General features: G+C 41.8%; 1 protein-coding gene across 1 annotated transcript; it reads right to left on the bottom strand.

The window, feature by feature from the left end:
* Positions 1 to 2836: 2836 nt before the first annotated feature.
* Positions 2837 to 12961, bottom strand: GZMK (granzyme K). The gene is made up of 5 exons (XM_026510700.4): positions 12656 to 12961; positions 12155 to 12302; positions 5908 to 6058; positions 4861 to 5130; positions 2837 to 3219 (listed from the first exon to the last, which is right to left on the bottom strand). The coding sequence occupies exons 1-5, from the start codon at positions 12762 to 12764 to the stop codon at positions 3046 to 3048; spliced, it is 852 nt and encodes a 283-aa protein (XP_026366485.3). The 5' UTR covers positions 12765 to 12961; the 3' UTR covers positions 2837 to 3045.
* Between the last annotated feature and the right edge of the window lie 10064 nt (positions 12962 to 23025).

Here is a 23025-nt window from a genome sequence, read left to right as displayed (position 1 = left end):
GAAGCAATCGATTGGGAAGCACTGCTCTTCCTATCATTTCAGGGTCAGTGGAGATTTCTTATGTGCAGAAACTATGAGGTCAGACAGTAGGACTAATTCTGCACCCTGGTTCTAGACTGGGTTAGTCACCCACCTGAGTTTATATTGATTTATTTCATGCATGATAGTGGCCCTAATTATTTCTAGGGCTGTCACTTTCTATTAAAATTGGTTGGACGTAAAATAAAGCGTGAGCCTTTTTTTCGGTGGCTGGGGGGAAGGCACATATGCTCTGTCCACATCACAAAGAAAGGAAAAACTGGAATAATTTAGAATGACAACAGCCAGCCACGTTCCCCTAAAATCTTTGAGTAGTTTTCAAAAATCAAGATATTTACCTCATTTTGACACTCAGCTTTTCTTTGAGGTCATAGATGGAATCAAAGAATATCTTTAAGACAGACTTCCCCAAACGAAAGCACCGTATTCTTTTAGGCTATGTTGGGAAGATTTTGATATGTTTAATAAAATATGACTTCTCTGGGAGGGTGAGGGATACTTTTCAGTTGTGGGTTCCATCATCAGCTACTTGTCAAAATAAACTGTTTATCTTCCAATTGAAGACTCACCAGATCTGTCATAGCTGTTGACAGAAGCTTCCTCTCTGGCAATCTTATCTGGTTTGACTATTGGATGGGAACAGCATGGAGTCTAAAATCAAAACAAGTCTCAGGCTTTAGTGAAACTTTTCAGGATACTCCCCAACTGCATTCAGAGGGAATCTCAGCCATCCTTTTGCTAGATTTAAGAGACATGCAACTATATATTCCATGGATTTGGGATTTAGATGAGATATATAATGCTTTTTAAATAGTGAGTCCAGAGTCTCTGCAATTTCCCTTTTCTTTTCTTAGGAAATATAGCATGGGATTTCTTGTTCAAAATCAGTACATTTTTAATGAATCAAAATGATACAAAATGGAATACTGAAACCTTTTTTTTTTTACTTACTTTTTTTTTTTTTAACTATGTAACTTTCAAAGCAGTTCTATAATTTTAAGCAGGTTCCTTTTTAACCCAGTGCTTCCACTTGTCAAAATATTTCTAGCGGAACAGTCCTGGTGAATGGTTTCCGAGAACCATGACAACAGATGAACAAACAAACAAAAGCATCCATTTTTATATGAATGTAAGAAACTCGATGGTGGCATCTAACAATAAGCAGGTTGCATCCTCTGAAACCCGAATGAAATACAGAGACTGAGAATAACGCTTTGGTTTCTGACTATTGAACAAGAAGCCTGAATGACTCCCCCGTCCTCTGCCACCAGATTGGAAATTGTCAGACTCTCATCACGGGGCAACCACAGTCAAGGACAGTGAGACCCTCTGGGGCACTGACTGAATTGCACTCTGGTCTGCAGTCCTCAGTTCACACTGAAGGGCTTATAAAAGAGCAATCCCATGACACTCATTGTTCTTTTTTGTAAAATGTTCGTTGTCAGTGGCTTTCAGATTTGCCCATTTACCAGAATCAGTTGAATTGCTTTTAAACAGTGCAGACTTCCACCTCAAGCCCATTCAATCTGAATGTCTGAGCAAGGATTCGGTGCAACATGTGTTACCAAAGGATCTTCTCAAGTGATCGGGTGCAGTTGGTAGGGGCGTGGGAGCCCTGGAACAGCATCCTTTGACACAGATAGCCCAAAAAAGCGATCTCCAGGCCCCGTGCCAGCACCAGTGGTCCTACGCCTGGGCAGATAAATGCATTTTTATTTCCTGGATATTGTCATTCATATAACTGACTGTGTTGCTCCTTTTGCATTGATTCATGTGAAGCGTAAGAGGCAAATACAACTCCTTCTAGCTACAGTATGGGAAGAAAAGGGTGGCCCTTTGGTTATTAACACTCCTGTCTTCATCTTCTCCTTCTTCAAAGGTCTCATGTCCCCCTTGTGTCAGTTTCTTCTCCAAATTATTTCTTTATTTATTTCTGATTAAAATTTTTTTTTTTTTTTTTTTTTTTACCTTTTCACCCATTTCTCCCATCTCCCAACTGCCCACCTCTGGCAGCCACCAATCAGTGCTCTGTATCTATGAGCTTGAAGATGCTGCATATACGAAAGATCATAGGATATTTGTCTTTGTCTGGCTTATTTCACTCAGCATAATGCCCTCGAGGCCCAGCCATGTTATCACAAAGGGCAGGATTTCATCCTTTTTTATGGTTGAATATTATATATATAATATGTTATATATAATTATATATATGCATTATACATATTACTGAATGTTTTATGTGTGTGTATATATATACCTCACAGTTTCTTCATCTCTTCTTCCATCAATGAACACTTAACTGGCTTCCACATCTTGGCCATTGTAAATGATGCTGTGAGAGCGTGGGGGTGCAGATCATTTCTCAAGTTAGTGTGTTCGTTTTCTTCAGTTAAATACCTGGTACTGGAATTTCTGGATCACATAACATTTTCTATCTTTAATTTTTTCAGGAAAAATTATTTTTCACTTCACCTTTGGCGTTATCAAGGGAATTTTTGTACATTGCCTTAAATCCTGTGTGGAACAAAGTGTGACAGAAATCAATAAGTACTATCCTAAATATTTGGATAAGCTTTGATGATTCTTTCTTCACTTGAATTGGGGTGCTTGAATTTACCGCTTCTTATTTTTAAAATGCAGTTTAAGGTAAAATCACAGCAGAAATCACAGCATAAACCTGGTTGAAGGTGGTGCTTGGCTAAAGGCTTGGGTTTTTTTGCCCTTTGGGCGAGTGTGAGTGGAATGAGGAGTGTACCATTTGCTTTACCTTGCTTCCATCAAAGACAAGGACACAGTCTTCTAACTTTTATTCAGAATGAAGTCAGCCTAGTAAAAATGGCAGCTACAGACGGGAGAGAGAACCTGATTCCTTGACGAAACCAGTCCTACGGGGCCAGGAGGGGACCCTTGCTGCACTCCACTTCACATCCCACTGCATATGAAGACAAAGGTGGCCTCTAGAACATCTTATGAAAACAAAACAAGCAACTGGTAGATCCAAGAAAATCATTTGTGGCCGTAGTTTGCATGAGATGGGGCAAGCTGGCTTTTAATCCAAGCCCAGTATTTCCGGGTTATTAGGGTGTAGATTCCAGGCTTCTTGGCATCACCACATCTACGACCTGCAGAGACTAAGGCATAGAAGGCACCTTTGCAAACCAAGGGGCCGCCTGAGTCACCCTAGAATGAAGAAAATAGACAGATACTTGGTGAGAAGCTGTTGACCTCTTTCAACCATCAATTATCTGTTACTCAAAGGATTATCATGTGGGTCCTTGGTTTCTCTGTGTCCTGAAGAGTGTCTGATATAGCCCCTTACTGTGTGGGTTGTCTCTGTCTCTGGCCAGGGCAATGGTTCTGTCCATCTGTCTGCCTGTCTCTGCCTATGTCCCTACCTCTGTCTGGGACCATGTTTCTGTCCATCTGTCTGTCTCTCTTTGTCCATATCCCTCTGTCCAGGACTACATATATATACAACCTTTGATCATCAGTGACTTGATGGAATTTGATTCATTAAGGAATGAGTAGGTATAAATTTAAAGGAATCCACAGAAGAAATGTTTAAATTGTGGATTTCATTTTGGCGCCCATGGGTCGGAAATCAAGTTGCTACTGAGACGGGCAGAAAGGAGAAATGTATCATAGTAAATACATTGGTGGCAGGGACTCGGTCGGTTTTTTTTTTTTTCCGTGTGTGAGTTCTCCTGTCGTTGAACTTAACGCTGCACACCATGTTGTAAATACTTGCTCCGTGAACGGATTATTGAGGACTCAGAAGGAAACATGTGACGACAATTCTGTCAAGGAAAGTGACAGGGTGAAAAGAGGGGCCTTTCAAACCTGAAGAGCAGCCTTTGCCTCTGCTGCCACTCCCATCGGGGACTGCAGCTTCGTGCTCTGGTCGCCATGGAAAGAGAGGCTTCGGGGAACGACAGTCTCGGGGCACGGCAGGTACATGTGATCTTTGAAAGCCATCATGCCCTCCCCTCGACAAGGCTTAATTCAGTAGGATGTCAAGAGTGCATTCTAATTTTTTAAAAATTAGTAACCCAGGGGCGCCTGGGTGGCATAGGCGTTAAGCGTCTGCCTTCGGCTCAGGGCGTGATCCCGGCGTTATGGGATCGAGCCCCGCATCAGGCTCCTCCGCTATGAGCCTGCTTCTTCCTCTCCCACTCCCCCTGCTTGTGTTCCCTCTCTCGCTGGCTGTCTCTATCTCTGTCGAATAAACAAATAAAATCTTTAAAAAAAATTAGTAACCCAGCTGTGCTGCGTGTCACTGTAAACATGAACACCTATGTTTTTTTTACTGCCTAGGGAAGCAAGAGATTCTGGAAAGTATGACTCCTGTTCCTTTTAGTCAGTTTGTCAACATTATTTAAGAAAGACATACTATATATCTGAGCTCCTTACATTTGAGCCTTCCAACACCTCTCTATAGATTGCCTACAATGGTGCGTTCTGGGGGCGGGGGGAGAAGGGGTTATCTTTCAGTCACCACTAATGACCTCAGAGTTGGTAGGCTTTCTAAGGATGGTAAGATCCCTTGGAAGAAGCCTGTAAAAGTTATCAAATGCTGTCTATCACCCTGATTCACAGACATTTAACGAGTGCTTATGTGTTGGGGAGTTCTTATGACTCATTCACATTGGTAGATGAGAAAGAATGGAGAACTCAGTGCAGGAATGGAGAGGAACTCTCTGGAGTTATGATTTTCTGTTCTCCGCACTTCCCTCTGTGCCAGGGAGCACAGGGAGCCTTGACTTCATGCAGCACAGCGCTCTGAGATGCTCTGAGATGCCTATTTGACCGATGGGCTCTTACCTGGCAGGAATCCTTCTGGCCCCTGGCGTCTCCTGCACATATCATGTCTTCAGTTATAATAGGGTTGTGGTTGTAATAACTTGGGCTGTTGCAAAGTTTTCGATTTATGACCGTAACGGTGACTTCACGCAGGGTATCAGACATCGTTAAAAATTGTGGGTCGGTGGCTCCCCAGCCAGTAACCTGGCATTTTGTTCCAGCTCTGATATCATTTTTGGAGCTTGGGTGGAGCAGCTGGACATGTTTGTCAAGTGTTGCAGCCGTGTGAAGCTGACAGATTAAAAAGAGAATGAATTATCATTCGTCCCCAGTAGTATTCTGCTATTAGTCTGAGCGATGTATGTGTGGTCCCTCTGGTCTAGGAAGGCATCCCTCTCCTTGAATCTACTTTGGTGGTAGCCTGCAGCTGTATTTGTGGTTGTTGCTTTTCCGAAATGCTCTCCAATCCCTGTAGAGCTCAATGATGCTCGGGGAGGGAGCCTAGACAGAGCAGGAACTTTGCCCAGTCTTAAGCAAACTGGCCTTTGCTCTGCATTGGATGGTTTTCTGTGGAATAACATCCATAGGTCATGACTTTGAGGGCTGGGCTGTTTCCTGCTGGATAAGACCCTTGAGTATGGTCTAGACTAAGTTTGGACTAGACTAAGTATGGTCTAGACTAAGTTATAACTCACTTATGTGTCCCTGAATTCACTTGGTTGGCTCGGTTGTATAAAGGACTTGTATTTTTTCATTCGCTAATGATAAAAGCATTTGGGGAAAAAAAGCTTTCAGTGGGGATCCTTGGGCTTGTTGAGATGTTCCCCTCCCATATATGTGAGCATCAGGGTTGCTTTTCCTTGTTTAAACACAGACCTGCTTCATTTGTGATAAATTCTTGTTCCTTTCAAGGCAGTATATGGAGTAAAGTAGGCCCCTATAGAATATGTCACGTTTCCCTCCAATATGGGGACGGTGCTAACAAAATGCTTTTGTGTAGATGATTTAACAGCTGAACTATGGTGTGTAAGAATGCTGGAGAAACTGAAGGAAGGAAACACTCCATACCTTAATCAGCATAATATCATTCAATTTACGATGTGATATAAGTCTTGAGAATGGTATGAATTTTTCAATCTCAAAAGTTTGTTTGGAGGCTTCATTCTTTGAGAGAGAGTGTGCTCCTAAAATCACTTTGAAAAACTGGACTTTTTCATGCCTAAAAAAAGCAAAGAGAATAGAAGGATCAGAACGAGTCCCAAATACCCCAGTGGGGAGTAGAAATGGTGGTGAACACCCAGGAACAAGGACCATCTCCAAGGTAACCTTGTTTGGATTAGGTGGGGTGACAGAGGTCTTAGTGGACCCAAGCATGAAAGGACAATATCAAGGGCCAAAAGCCCTGCTCTCAGACTCACCCCACCTCAATTTCCTAGTATTGCAAATGAATATCAGAACTTTTACCTTACTGCGGGGAAAAGGAGTGAAATTCTAATCGAGATCAAGTTTACAACAAAATTATGTTAATTTATGTAAAAAGAAATATTTCTCCAGTTGTGGGTCAAGATTTATATCTACCATTGTTAATTTTTTTAATTAAGGTAGAATAGACATAACATAAAATTTATAATTTTAAACCATTTTTAAATGTCCAGTTCTGTGGCATTAAATACATTTACATTGTTCATTTATCACTGCCATCAATCTCCAGAACTCTTTCATCTTCCCAGCATTAAGGGTTTTAATAACTAAAAGGTGAAGACTCAACTCTGTATTTGCCAGTCTGGTATATCTACACTTCATCTCGGGGCAATATGGAGAATAAGATCCATTATGTGGCTGTCAGATAAGCTATCTTCTGTCCTGTCAATTAGAAAGATAATTTGGACAAGAAAGGAAAACTTGCTTCAAGGTAAAAAATCATTGCTACTTTGAAATAAAGTGGTAGGGTTAGTAGCCATCGATAATTCCATTGTGGATATTTAGAAGATAGAAACAGGTGAGTCAGATAAAGAAACAGCAGTTGTTTTGTCTTACCCCTGGTCATATGCAGCGCCAGTACCACTGTTTCAATAGTGCCACAATTGATTTGATTTACTGCATGTCGAACAAAATTACATTTACATCTTTTTTTTTTTTAAAGATTTTATTTATTTATTTAACAGAGATAGAGACAGCCAGCGAGAGAGGGAACACAAGCAGGGGGAGTGGGAGAGGAAGAAGCAGGCTCATAGCGGAAGAGCCTGATGTGGGGCTCGATCCCATAACGCCGGGATCACGCCCTGAGCCGAAGGCAGACGCTTAACCGCTGTGCCACCCAGGTGCCCCAAAATTACATTTACATCTTGTTATGAAAATAGAAATAATGAGATCTTGACAACACCTTGGGGTGTTCACCATACTATAAAAAAAAAATCTCATTTTAATGCGTGCTTTTAGGATGCTGCTTCAAATCCTTCAGGGAGCAAGGAAGATTCTAGAAAGACTTATACTAGTTTATGTAAAACTATTTCATTGTCACTTGAAAGAAGGATCAAGACAGATTACAATAAAAACATCCACACCCATATAAGTCAGACAGAGAAAGACAAATACCGTAGGATTTCGCTTATATGTAGAATCTAAAAAACAAAACAAATGAACAAACAAACAAACAGAAACAGGTTCACAGACACATAGAACAAAGTGGTGGTTGCCAAAGGGGAGGGTAGGTGGATGGGCAAAATAGGTAAAGGAAATTTCAAGAGGTACAAGCTTTCAGTCATAAAATAACTCAGGGGGAGGAAAAACACAGCACAGGGAATATAGCCAATAATATTGCAATAACTTTTGTGACAGATGGTAACTATACTTATCATGCTGAGCATTTCATGATGTGCGTAATTGTCAAATCGCTGTGTTGTACCTCTGAAACTCATATATATTGTATGTCAACACCACTTCAATTAAAAATGAAAACACACACATACTCCCACACACAGATTCATAAAGATTAATAAGAATTAAAAGGCACAGAAACATACAGGAAAAGGAAGAAAGTGTTGTTTCAGGTTTGAAGAAGGAGCTCAGGACTACGGTGGGGTGGGTTTGCATATGGCAGGACTGTGACTGCCGGGAATGACCACTCTTCGGTTTCTACCAAAAGAGTTTATTTTGGTTTATATTGGGAATTTCAGCTCTATTTGTTGAAAAGTTTGCCTATTGCAAAATCAGGATGGGGATGAAATTTCTCAAAGGATGTGGATCAGATTTCCTAGGATTGATTCAAACTCAAATTCAACATACTCATTAAACCCAAACTGTGGGGGGAGGTGGGGGAGAATGATACCAAATCCCTAGGACTACTGCTTTAACAGAAAAGACAGAAACATGCATAAATAACGAACACAAGGAAGGCTGTGGGGGTACAAATGAGGGTGTGGTAGAGGAATTTTGATTAGGGGATGGATGTTGAGAAAGTTTCTGGTTTCCCTCATCTTTTACCATTGTCCTTGATTCCTTAGTGCCTTGGAAATATTTTGGTTAGTTTTCTCTCCGCTGGGACACGTTAATACCCAACACAACGCACGCAGACCGTGAATGCTTTCTGACTTTCCACTTCCTGATTCGCCTCAGCGGGATCTGCACCACAAAGGTCAATTTTTCTGCCACAGGATACCTGGAATTACCTGATTCTGGGATGCCGCCTCCTTAGCTAGACCCAGGTCCGAATTCACACAGAGACGTAATAATACCAGTCTTTTTCATTTGTTTCTTGTAGGGTTTCTGCACAGGGGGTCTTTGCTTCAGAATTTCCAGGAGATGTGTGTTTAAATTGCAGCTTTCTGAGTCCCGCCCTGGACTTACCTAGAACAGAACTACATGCAGAGCGGGACCAACGTGTTGCTCCCAGTAATCCTTTTCTGTCTACTGAAACATCGTTTCTATTGGGCCTAAAAAGAACCCATTCCCAGTGTTCGAGCTGATGCGATGTATAGTCCTCACTGGGGGAAGGGTTCTTTGGACAAAGGTGACACACATGATAAGTAGGGGAATCAGGACTCAAACGCAGCTTTTGTGATTCCAAGCCCAGTGCTCTTTTCTATGACACTCTGGAAACCTCACGCCAAGCTCCTTCAAACCTCTTACTTCCTCTGCCGGGTTGCCTCGGCACGGAGCCATGGTTCTGCTTAGACCCACTCCTCCAGGGCTGACAGAGACAGGGTCCTGACTCCCTGGAGGTCTCTTTTTTCAAAGACGGGAGAGAATTACCCGACTGTCGGAGAAAGGTCCCATCCTCAGCACGCCTGGGCCATCAGACTTGGGCCTCAGTGACTCCCACGCCAGGTGCAGATAATAACACGATGAGATGATATAACACTTACTACGTTACTGTGCTGTGCCAGGTTCTGTGCTAAGCGTTTTACGTACTGTCCCTCATTTACACTTCCCAACGGTCCTGTGAAGGAGGCATTAGGATTATCCCCACTCTGCAGAGGGGAAGCCTGGCGCTCAGGTAGATAAACTTGAGAAAGACCCACGGATATTAAGGGGAGGCTCCGGGATGCAAATGCAGGCGGGTTGGAAGCTCAGCTGGTTTGAGCCCGGGCCTGAATCTTCACCATGCTACTCTGGATGCCCCGGGGGTGGTCTGAGATGGGGGGAGGCCGTGTGGACGGGGCTGCGGGGAGTCATCTAATTACAGCCCAGGCAGGTGGGGGGCTGCTCAGTGAGAGGGGGAGAATCAGGAAGACAGTGGAAAAGAGCTGGTGAGAGTTTTGCTTCTGATAAATTGAAACGCTGAAAATAAAATTAGAGAAGAAGCTTTTTTTTTTTTTTTTTAAGACAAGAAGCTTTTTTACTGGTTTCCTTTGTTAGTTGGCAAGGCATCTGATAGAAGGGCCAAGAGGCGCAGTAAGGAGCTGCATGGATGGGTAGTGAGAAGGGGGCACCCCAGATCTGGCCTCCTTCACCGTTTTGCTGAGAGCAGAGGCTGTAGTTAGTAAGCTATTCCCCCAGGATACTTGGGAGCACATTTGTGGGAAGCCACCATTAAACTATTTCATAAATATTTTGGATTTCATAAAGTTTAATATTTTTCCAAGCACCAGTCCGCCTACATTTTTACACCCAAGTGTCCTGGAGAGGAAATTTGATCCACATATTCCGGAGTTCTTTAAACTCTGGCCATTTAAAATGGTATTTAGCAAGAGTTGGTTTTTCTTTTCTTTCTTTCTTACTTTCTTTCTTTTTTTTTTTTAATTCCAATATCTGTTTTCCCTAATTTGTCAGTTTGAGGACTCACTCTATTGAGTCAAGTTCACGTGACAAAATTTTAAATTCAAATTAATCATATTATTTACTTTTGGATAGCACTTGATGGCTTGTGAAGGACTTCACACACTGTGCTTTTGGCTTGGCAAAAAAAAAAAAAAAAAGAAAGTCTTCCAATTTATTTCCTTCCTTCTATCCAGCCTTTCTTGAGCATTTATAAGTCAAGGCCTGTGTCTGGGGAGGTGAGAATCCACTTGAATGTGTGCTGTAAGGATATTTGAAGATGTGCATATTTGGAATTGAATGAGCATTTCTTGATAGTCCCCCTCTGCCTCACTGGTCCCCAGGAGACAAGTGCTCTGAAAAGGACAGAAGTGACAGGGATGCGAGGGTGATGGCTATGACAGCTACAACCCCATTTGGGTGCAGTAGCCATACTAAACTGGAAATTACTAGCTTGCTATTTAGAAATAAAACAGAAGTTCTCACTTTCTGCAGGCTTCAAAATTTCTAAATTTGTGCCTAGTCTTATTAAAATGGGGGCAGAAGCAAGTCAACTCAGTTTTTCCATAGCCTGGCGAGCAAGCCATTATGGCCAAGAGATTCTTAGGTGAAGTGCTATAATGTTCGTAAGGAAAGAAATTCCCATCTCTTCTTGGCTTATTCAGGCAAGAGACAGAAGAAAGAAACATAGAGACAAAAACCAAGCAAAAACCAAATCCCCCCCAAACCAACAAATAAACAAAACCACAACAAACACCTAATTGGTTTTCTATGGCTTTTCCTTTTGCAAAGGTTGCGGCATCCCAAGAAGAGCTTGGGACTCCTTCAGCTGACATAGAGAATCGCAGACTGAAATGTACTTTGAGAAAAGCTTTTGTTCTAACTATTCCAGAAGAATGGCTCTTTCTTTCCTTGTAGAAATCAGCTGTAACTTTTTTTTCTCTCTTTTTCTGCTGGGAAGTTTGTTGCCCCCTTAAGTTGGTCCCCAACTGTGGACCCCAGGCCTCTAGGGTAGGAGGCGGGGCAGAGGGGTTAACAGAAAGGGTCTAAAAATCCATTAACGAAGCAGGCTTCTCGTGCTTATAGCAATTACGGCTGCAACTTATTTGTGCTTACAATGGGCTAAGCACACTAAAATATTTAAATAGATACTATTTAATCCTCCAAACCCCATGAAGCAGGTATTACTATTATTATTTCCCTTTTGTAAAATGGGAAAGTGGAGATGCAAACACAGGCTGTCTGACAAGGTCAGGAAGGTCGCTGCTCCAATTACTACCGTTGCTGCCTTCCCTGGCCTTCCACGAGGACTTGGATCTGTCCAATGGCCTGCCTGGGAAAGGTGGCCCAGCTCTCCCTGAAAAGGAAAACTCAGGGCGGAAAACGTGGATGGGCCAGAGGGTAAGTCAACTCCACCAGTTGGTCAGTGATCACAGAAGCTAAAGGTAGATAAAGTCTTGCCATTCACCGCCGCATGGACGGACCTAAAGGACAGTATATGCTAGGAGAAATAAGCCAGAGAAAGACAAATACTGTGTGATTTCACTTACATGTGGAATCTAAAAAACAAACAAATAAAAAGCCCACAGTGAACAGTAACAATAAAAAAAAAAGAGACAAACAGACTCACAAATATGGCGAACAAACTGGTGGTTGCCAGAGGGGAGGGGTGGGGGGAGATGGGCAAAATGGGCAAAGGATTAAGAGGTACAAACTCCCGGTCATAAAATAAATAAGTCACAGGGATGAAAACGACAACACAGGGAATATAGTCAAGAATATTATAATATACCTGATCTTGGTGAGCCTATCATAATGTACATAACTGCTGAATCACTATGTTGTACCCCTGAAACTAATTTAATATTATACGTCAACTCTATTTCGATTTTAAAAATATACATATATATGATTGAAGTGTTATTCATACCCCTTGATATTACATCTCTATTCATCAAACATGACTGTGCTCATTAAACTTAGAATGTTAAAATACAAAACTCTCTCCGGGGAGAGGCGAGCTTCTCTTCTTGCGCACAAGGTGAGCGCGGGTACTCACCGGGAGCGGCAGTGGGCTGCGGACAGCACCCAGCGCGGGTGGATCAGCACGCCCCCGCAGAAGTGCTGGCCGCGGTACTGGATGGAGGCCATGAACGGCCGGGAATGTGGCGCCACTTCTCGCCCTCCAATAATCTCCGTGCCGAAACCTGCAGAAAAAAACCCAAAGATATACTATGAAAGATCCAAGCAGATTATTTCATGTAATTCTTCTTTTGACAGTCATTATATATTTCCAAGATAAAAAAAAAAAACACTACAACACCTAATAGCTATAATAATTTTACTGATAAATACATGTAGCATACACTTGATATATATTATATATAATAATATAGAACACCTACTTTAATAATAATATATCATAGTATAATAAATATAATGATTTATAGTACACTTTCGAGGATAGATATGGTTGGGAAAAATTTTCATTTCTAAGTAACAACACAATCGCTAGAAATTCATTTGCTGCACAAATGCGGTAGGTCTGGGAGATACTTACACTCTGGAGTCATATAAGCCCCAGCTGTTAGGAAAAACAGAGAAAAAGAAAACTTCACCATTTTAATGGCTTTGATTGAAGAAGCCTCCATGAAATATTCTGACTGCATTGGTGAAGGAAGAAGATTCTGAAGACTGAGCTTTGACCTTGAGAGTTTTGTCTTTCTCACCACAAGGGTTTCAGACAGCAGTGGTTGGAACTCGAATCTTGGTTTTTCACACCTATGTTTGAAAGTGTTTATCAGTTTGAAGAGATCAGATCTATGCTTTTAACACTTTTTTGATGTAGATGCAGTAAAGAACTCCCTTCAGGAGTGAACCCTCTCCAATATCTGTATGAGGACTCATGTTATAAATGGTGAAAGAATTCCAAATATCCAAGCCATAAGAACTTAATGGAGTTGCAGACAGGATCCAAAGATGTTCATTGCTCTATAGCAATACTTATTATTTTTCCTGGCAGAAAAAGTGCCTATCATATTTAGTTGCTCTCTATTTTTCACTTGGACATAGATTTACTATGTGGAGAGACGTGGAACTTTGCACAGATGGTAGTTGCATTGCAATAAGGCTTAGCTAAAGCCAGAACATCATCCAGAAAAACCCATATGTTTTGTAGCAAACTTATTCCTGGTCATGCCATTTACTCTAAATTTGACCAAATTTGGGTTAATTTTAGTTACATTTTTGGGAGATTTCATAATGTATTAGAGAGGAACATTGGTAACATATTTTGAATTCCGAGTCTTTCCTTTACTCATTTATAATTGAAAATAATCATGTGATTATCCAAGGCCTTGGTAATAATATCTTTTTAAAAATCGAAGACCGCATTTCGTCATTGTCCTCAGGAACAGATGATAGATGTATTGTCAGGCTTTCTATGGTACTTTCTCCCTCACTACCAAAGCTATTAGACTTAAGATTCTACAAGATTCCGTTTGTGCTTCTTGCTGATCAATGGTGCAAATTTCATAAAATGAGTACAAGCAGATAAATCTGGCACTGGAACCCCAATCCAGAAATACTGACCAAAATTTACCTTGAATTCACAGACCTTATTTTCTTTTTTCCAAGATACATGCATCCTATCCTCTTTTTTTTTTTTATAAAGGAGAATTGAAATCCAGAGCTATTATGCTTGGCAGGTTGCAAGAGAATCCCACCAAATTGTCGGTTTTTAGCATAAGACAGTAGGACTAATAATAAACAACATTATAATTGTATATGATATATTATAATTATATAAGTGAAGTGTCTTAAATTATTTCCAAATTCTCTTTACATGATCATTTCTATACTTTCACGTTTTCTTCTGTCTGTGAGGAAGGCAGGTCAACTATTATACTTACACTACAACTGAAGAAGCAGGCTCAGGGACGCTAAGTAATTTACCCAAGGGTGCACAGCACGTAACTGGGACCACATTATTTGCCTGACCTGAAATAACTTGTATGTTAAATATGCTGCCAAAGCACGGAATTTGAAAAATATCCTGTTTTCGCTTTAGAAGAATATGGCAACAGTAAAGCTCTTCTGGGTGTTAAGTAAGCAGAATTAACGACAAAATAAATGCAGAGCAGTGACTTCCTGTCGCGGAGTCCCAGTGGGTGAGACAAGGAGGAGCCGGATTAAGAAAAGCCACAAACTTCAGAAACCAAACTTGTTGGTTCCAGCCAAACGTCCCTATGAATTTTCAAGTCACCTTTGTCACTGCTAATTGCCTTAGGTAGATCCCGAAGAAGCCACTTGTCCAAGCTGCGAACTGGACCTGGGGAAGCCAATTCCCTATGATGTTGGGGACATAAGGAAAATCATGTGTGACATGCGGAAGTGGTTTGAACTCTGAGGAGGAAATGAACTGTGTAGAGACAATGCTTCATTTCTGGAGGGGTCAGGAGGCATGGTTAAAAACATCTCTCAGCTGCTTGTTTCTATGTAGTGAGGACTCCTCTCCACGTAGCTTTTTACAAATTGCTAAGCATTTTCAACTGAATTTCCAGGGAGGTGGCTGTCAGTCTTGTTTTGTGGAGAAAGACTTGCTAGAGATTACCCAGCTAGCTGGCGGCGGGATCGGTCCTTCAGCCCTTTCGTGCTGGCCCCAGGCTCCACATTGCTTTCAACCTGACCACGTCTCCCCTGCTTTGAGAAGTCCCTGGGGTTTAGACGTGCTAAGAGGCAAACTGGCTCTGCAGAGGGGACAAAGGATTTAGCCGTATACGTTGCAATTAGACATGGGTGAGATATAGTTCAATTGGGAGGACAGTGTCGTAACTCTTTCTTGTAGCTGACCTGGAAAATTCTGAGAATCAATTTGGTTTATAGTAATGAGTTATTTGCTTTTGGCTTCAGACCGATGCGCCAGTTAATAATATCATTTGTTATTATATTCGGGATCCTGGATTTGAGAACAGTGAGCTGTGTAACATGATGAGCTCGGCGATCCAATTTATTTCTGGGTGTTGGTTTTGTTCTGTTGAGTCTGCTGTGGGGAGAGCGTGTTTGCTTTGGATGGCTTTTGCAGCAGCTGTGCGGGGCTGAGTGAGTGGGAGGCGGTGCTCCACGCCGGACCGGCTTCACGACCCAGGGACCTTGCGGTCCGCCTCTGCTGCATGGTGCTCAGCGGTCCTCATGAGCTGCTCTTGGAGAAGCTGTTTTGGAGCACAGCGTTTTTGTTTTCCTTCATCCCTCCTCTCCCTTTTGATCCTCCAGTGTTTCGGGAGACCCTCATAGAACAGCGGTCTGCCCAAAGACCACGTGTGGTTCTCTCCGCTGGCCTGCTTTCTTTCCCAGACGAGACACCTGCTTCGCCACTTCCATTAGTCATGCCCTCTAAAGCCATGCAGCTCAAAACGTGTCCCCAGAACTGTCTCCATCCGTGACCTGTTCATGACCCACCTGGGGCAAGCTAAGGACAAACTGTCAGTTTAGAAGCAGTTACAGCCATTTATCAGGGCTTCATACTAATTTATTTTAGTTAGTGAAATGTCATTTATTATCTGTTCAGTCTAATCATAAAATAAGGCATATATTCTTTATGCCTTTTATACAATTCAAGTTTTCTATTTACTTGTGTTGCATTGTATAAAAGTATCGGTTCACAATGGACTAAAACTGAAATCAAACAAATTAACAACAACAACAAAAACCCAAAACACACCTGCTCTTCCCTGCAAGTAGTCTGACCATGGCTCTGTAGACACAGCTGCAAAGCAGATCTGTTTCAAGCTCTTTCCTTCTCTTCCCTTTTAGCCTCCTTTGAAAAAATTTCCCAACACCAAGATTTTCAAGACTCCCCTGGCTGTCCCATCCTCCTCAGCCCCAGGCATGTGAGATCAGGATTTGGCAGAATTCCCCTGGGTCCTTCTTTTATGGCTCACCACCCTATGAGCCTTGACTTCTGTCCGGTAATGGTTTAGTTCATTTGATAAATGAATCTGCCAACAATTATGGTGAAACTATGGTAGTTTTGACAATTGGCTGGGAATGGCTATTGGGGTGCTGTATGACAACACTGTGTCCAGAGGTCCCAAGAAAATATAGACCTAGCTTCACATTACAGCCATGCCTCCCATGAGATTTCTTAAAATGGATGAGCTTGAGAACAATCACAAGAAAGGTACCCCTTGACTGGGACCCGGGCCGGGGTTTTGGCTTGAGCCTCAAGGGCGGAGGCTTCTCCGTGGTCATCGTACGCCATGGTTTCTCTCTGACAGAGCAACTGGGTGAGCTGGGTTGTGGCATGTGCAGCGCTGCTTTTTCCTGAGCCCCTTAAATACTTCCGAGAACTGCTCCAGGACCTCTCCTTGGTGGAACGGTGGTGGGGATGAGAGTGGGTTGGAAGGAACTTTGTTCTATCTTCCTTTGTCTTAACTTTTTATCGTCAGAACGTATTTTGCATGTGAAATCACCTTTCTTTCTTAAAGATGAATTTGTGTCCTACCCACCACTGCTGAGTTAAGTAACACGATAGTCCCTTCATCTCCTGCTCCCTTTACTCCAAGTCAGCGATCCGACAGCAGCAGTTGACGAGGAGAGCAGTGGGTAAGTACGGAATGTCGGCAGAAGGAGCCACCACAGGAAAACACCTCAAGAGCTGGCCAAGGGGGCCCCTAGTACTCCCTGAGCTGACTGCCTGGTCAGATGCTGTCCTTCTCTCAGTGGGTCCTCCAGGCCGCAAGATGACATAACTTCGTTTTCTTTTCTTCTTCAGGGTGGCTTTCTATGTTCATTTTCCCTGAGCCGAAATGTTGTGGGAGTGAAGAGGAGAGTCCTACATGGGGTGGTCCCCACGATGTCCTGGACCTGAGGCAGATCCAGAAAATCTTGCACTCACGCTGTCTGCAGCCTTTGTCCTAAAAGATTTACACATGTGAAAATCCTTTCACCAGGGACGACTGCCAAAGGAAGGTTTGCAGCCCTGACCTCTCTTCCCAGCTACGGGCCTGTGGGGACACTGGCCTTGCACAGAGAAATTGAGGACTTTTGAGCCTAGTGGGGTTTTAGGGAAAAACCTTGGGTCTATGTATAGGTAAAGTCAAGGAAAAAAGCAGCTGATAAAGGCCAGAAGAAAGATAGAAGCAGGAAGGGAAGGAAAGGAAATAAATACTGGAGAGAAAGAAGGAAGCAATTGATTGAGGATAAGAGAACGCGTCTATTTATATTTAAATATCTCAGATGTGTCCCAAGCCAAATACATCAGCTTTGTACAATAGAAACAGATCTTTAAAAAGGAATCATCTTATATTGAAAGCAAGTCCGTTGTTTGAACTAATCAGAAGGGTTTCATAAAATAAATAAGGTCACAGCAGGCAAAATAGTAGGTATTTCAAAGAGAATGATCAGTTTGTTTATGAGGCGATGGCCTAGCTGCAACTCAAAAAATCAAGTGTTTCATTTAGATGAGATCAAGTAGAAATTATGATGTAGTTCTAAGTATGATAGAAATACTCCTACCAAAGGCTGATGATTGACCAAACAACGTCCATACACATGCGTGCGCATTGTAGCTCATCTCCACCCCCTCCCCCGCACTATCCCCGAATCCTGATCTTCCTCTATCACAAATTCCAGGTGGATCAAAGATTGTCTATGAAAAAATGAAATACTTATAAATCTAAGTGAAATGGTCATTTTTTAAAAAGACTTATTTTTTTATTTCAGAGAGAGAACCCGAGCATGCATGGTGGGGGCAGAGGGAGAGGATCTCAAGCAGACTCCCAGCTGAGCTCGAAGTGGCTGCTTAATCTCACAAACCCTGAGATCACGACCTGATTCGACATCAAGAGTTGGTGCTTAACGGACAGAGCCACCCAGGTATCCCTGAAATGGTAAATTTAAAATACTGTTTGAGAGGGGAGGGCAGAAAACACACCATAGTGTTAGAGCATATAAGATTTTATGACTTAATGTAAGGCAAACAATACTATAGGTATTTCCAAAGACTTACAAAAAAATGTTTGTCATTTGTATTGAAAAACATTCCCCCGAAAGAGAATGTCTGTAATATATGAAGTGGTCTTAGAGATTGATCAAAAAAGATAAGAGTAGTAATAAGTGATAATTTGCTCAACTGGTGAGCAAATCAATAAATATTTTAAATAATTATTTAAAATATTTTTAAATCTTGGTGATTATAGGATAAAAAATACAGCACATTGCCCTTTTTTGCAAAGCTTAGGAAGTATAGGTTTGATATATTAGTAGCAAGGACTGATAAAAAGACCACCAGACTAAGAAGAGAGAAGTCAACAAAGGCATAATCTACTAAATTCTCATGGTTGACGGGTCAGTTGATGGATTTTTAGCAACAATGGAATTGCGATATTTCTTTTAGATCTTGAACTGTGTAAGTCATCTTTCCTTCTTTCAGTTCCTTAATTCACCTCTTCTTCTCTCCAAAGTCCATGATACACACTTTCTCTTCTCGCCAACATTTCAAATCACCGGTCTTGCAACGCAGCCACGTCCACTAGCTCTTTTCTGCACACGTCCGACCTCTTCTCGGTCTGAGCAAGACAGTCATGGTAACAAGGCCCACATATCAACTCTAGGCTTGTCTACCCTCTTAACCTTAGACTACAAAACTGCCCAACTACAACACGCTTACCATCAGCTTTCTCAGATTCTAGCTTACAGAGTACTCCTGCAGAAATCACAGAGCCTAGTAGGCCGCCCCACAGCTCAAGAGTAGCGTGTTCACTGTGCTGCAGAAATTCTTTCACTTACCTCTTGTTCATTCTCTAGATCACAGGCCACAATACCCTTTCCAGACTTTCTTCATCTTCCCCAGGATCTCGTTTCCCACTTTACCAGATACCATCATGACGCCTTCTACTCCAGAAGTTGAAGGAGAATCTGTCTCTTTATCAAACTGCTGGTCTTTTCTTCCTGGTCAAGTGGGAACACCTCTGTAGAGGGATACCTTTATTCTTTTCCTCGTTTCCTGGGGACTTTAACTTTTAATTTTTTCTTTATATAGCAACTTGAATTTCTACATGTTCACTAGTTCATTCCTTCAATATTCATCCAACCATCCATCATCCATCCATGTACCCTTACATTAATTTTTTTTTAACGATTTTATTTATTTATTTGACAGAGATAGAGACAGCCAGCGAGAGAGGGAACACAAGCAGGGGGAGTGGGAGAGGAAGAAGCAGGCTCATAGCAGAGGAGCCTGATGTGGGGCTTGATCCCATAACGCCGGGATCACGCCCTGAGCCTAAGGCAGACGCTTAACCACTGTGCCACCCAGGCGCCCCCCTTACATTAATTTCATATGCAAACAACAGACTTATCTATTCATGAAAGATATTCACTTGAATATGTTTGCTCTTCAGTTTATCATTCCTTTTCTTTCTTTCATAATCAATTTCTTAGTATCTCTTGTCATCCAGACAAATTGTTTTCATTTCTCACTTTACTAGTGAAACACGTTTTCAGTGACTCTTGTTGGCTTTTCTCAATCCTCATTCTTTTTTATTTCTTTGCATCCTTTTACTCTGCTAACCAGCTTTTCCTGAAAGCATCCTCTGTCCTTGACTCCTGACACGTTGTCTGTATATTCTTCACCCCTTTGATCACTATTCGTCTCTTTACTGCCACTTCCTCTTCCTGTTCTCCAAATTCTCTCTAGAAGTCTCTCTCCCCTCTTCAGCCCAGCCTTTCCCAAAGTGTGCACCATATAGCACTAGCCATAGGTGTGATGATAGCAGTTGTCCTGAAGCAAAAAGGGTCCTGTTGTCCAAGAAGTTTTAGGAACAAATAGGCAATTCAATGAAGTTAAGTGTAGCTCTGGTCTTCAAGACTTCTTCAGGACCTTTTTAAAAAAAAAAAAAAAAAAAAGATTTTATTTATTTATTCGACAGAGATAGAGACAGGCAGCGAGAGAGGGAACACAAGCAGGGGGAGCGGGAGAGGAAGAAGCAGGCTCATAGCAGAGGAGCCTGATGTGGGGCTCGATCCCACAACGCCGGGATCACGCCCTGAGCCGAAGGCAGACGCTTAACCGCTGTGCCACCCAGGCGCCCCTTCTTCAAGACCTTTAACTGCTAATATGCATTGTTAATATCCGGGGGGCTATGTGGAGCTAGGGTATGCTCAGTTTCTCAAATTTATTTTACCATAGAACATTTCTTTTTATAGAAAGTCTCTGGACACCTGAATTCCATACAACTCATGATGGAAAAGAGTGAATATCTTCAGTTTTCCATCATGATCTCTCTCATAATATTGCTCTACTAACCACTCTCATGTAGCCTCTCCTGCTGCCTTCCACACGCTATGCTTCCTAATAGTTCCAGGTGGAAGTACCTTTTCCCTCTTCCAAAAGCAAGAAGAAGCCTTAGAAGTAATGTTAACATCTTGCTTGGTATTATTATGATATTTATCATATTCAGCCTATTCATGTGAGATTGTTAGCTTCTCAAGAACTGTGTCTGTGCACTTTGCACCGGCCAGGAATGATTTCAGCTGCAAGTAGCAAAAACCCAACCCAGAGGGCCTTAAACAGCAAGGAAATTCACTTTATTGTGTAACAAGAAGATCAGGGGTAGGATAGCACCAGGATTGATTAATTCAGGGGCTCAGTGTTACTATCAAGACTCAGGTGTTTATCCTCAGTCCTTGTGTTCAATAACCTCATGACCCCAGGTGTCACATTTAGGTACAAGTTTAGAAGCAACATGAAAGTCCACAGCAATTCCTGCAGGTGTATTTTAGGATGCCAGAAGCACACTGGCATCTCTCCCTCCCACATTTTGTTGGACAGAACAAGATCACATGCCTTCCCGAAAGCAGTCACTAGCAAGCGGAATGAGGTTTCCCATTTCCTACTGGACTGGCTTGGACAACCTGTGGAGCTAGGATTTGGATCATCTTTGAGGAGGAATAGACCTGAACAAGATAGAGATTCTGTTAGCAAGGTGGGAATGGGAAGAAGTATATTCATATCTTGCTATCTTGCTCTGCTCCCCACAGAGTACAATGAACATTCTATGGACTTGCTAAGTGAGCAAAAGAACAGGTAGGTGGTTGTGCCAAATTATGTGTTTAGTCAAGATTTTGTAACTTGTAACCTGTCTACTACATTTCCTGCCTTTTTAGGAGGAAGACTCCAAATTTACCTGAGAAGGAATATTCATGGGTGAATATTTATAGTTACTAACTCTATATTTGAAATATTAAAGCCTTTGTCCTCCCTATACTCTTTATACCAGTAATATCAGGAACCAGGAATATAATAGAGCCATTTTGAGTAAATGTCTCCAAGGGAATTCACAGTGATAACATCAAAATAACATAAAATAGATTCTAAATTAAGATTTTCATTGTTTTCATCAACAAAATTATAACTTTGGGAAGCTTCTTTTTCTTTTCCCTCATATTCAAGATAGCAACCATATCACATTGTAAGTGATTTGATGTCAGTAGTTGAATCAGTCTGTATTTTAATTTAGTATTTCCTCCAGACATTCTTTGAACATGTGTCAACAGGAAAGAACGTGTTTCAAAAGCCACTTCTACTCATTTCTCCCTTAATAAACAAAGTTTGAATGTGTCTTAGTTCTCTCTATGCTTTCTGAAATTTGCCAAAAATCAAATAAACAAAAAAACAAACCAAAAACCCAGACTTACCAGAACTGGTTAAGACCAAATTCTAAAGAAGGTAAAACTGACCATGGGGACACTTTCATCTCTAGTCTCAGTACCTTGATTTCTCTTTACAATCCTCATCTGCAAGGATTTATTGTCAGCAAACACCTGCCAACATCTCATAGCTCAAAAATATTTTAAGGTGTTGTCCCTTCATCAGGTATTCTCATTTTATTTAATGTTTCTTAAATAATAATAATAAAAACTACAGATCCAGAGGAAACATCTTTAAAGATGGGCTGTCAGGTATGGTAGCAGGGATGAAAATGGTTTGGGTAGAGAATAGTCCTTGTTTTGGACAAGTCACATCACATTGGCATCATCTATTCTGGGTAAGTAACAGGCTGGCCATAGACATGTTTTGTTTTTGCACATTATTGGGTAATTGATAAGCCAGAAGCCCCTGAGCTGCCAAAGCTGAGATGTTTCAATCTGTTACACTAGAAGTGCTGAGGCACATGTATTTCCACCCAATACGTGTGTGTAGATTGTGTGGGTGGTGGCCACAGAAATATTTTAAAGTTTGGATTTCAACCAGACAGTACTCTTCTCACTAGAATGCATTTAAAACCCTTCTCTGAAAAAGCAAAGAAGATGAAGAGTGATGGACCCAGGAACTATGTGCTTCCGGTTCCCAGACTGCATTCACACCCACAGAGGAGCCATTTCCACGCAACATGTAGCAAGAATATAGGAAGCTGGGCAGTGGGATAGCATGATGCTGAGGAAGAAGGCCCTTCTCTGAATGGCACTGGTCTTACGGTACCACCTGCCAGACTCCTGTAAGATCAAAGTCTCATGCAGGCAGAAGTCAGAGTGTCCTTGTGACTCACTTGATAGGATCGAGGCCAGTAGGTTGCAGCACCGGCTGACAGTATTCAAAGACCAACCCGACCAAAGCCAAGGATGCTTCGTGTGGGATCTAAATCATGGGGCTCGGTAATCTATAAGATGAGGAGGCTTTTAATAATTTATAGTTCAGGGGAGAAGAAAAACTCTCCTAGCAGACCCATCAGCTTTCCTTCCCAGACATCTAGAATAGTCTTCATTGTTTGTTCTTTAGGCTTTTATTTTGTGAAGGTGTCAGAAGAGATCCATATAGAAAAGAGACTGGTGATGAGGAAGGTCACGTACGTCCAAATGACCAATCCTCTTGGAGAAAAGGGTCAGAAAAAAAAGTGATATAAAATCCCTTGGTCAAAACCAACATCTGGT

The sequence above is a fragment of the Ursus arctos genome, unplaced genomic scaffold, assembly GCF_023065955.2.
Source record: "Ursus arctos isolate Adak ecotype North America unplaced genomic scaffold, UrsArc2.0 scaffold_15, whole genome shotgun sequence".
Lineage (NCBI taxonomy): Eukaryota > Metazoa > Chordata > Mammalia > Carnivora > Ursidae > Ursus > Ursus arctos.
This window is presented reverse-complemented; position numbering and strand designations above follow the sequence as displayed.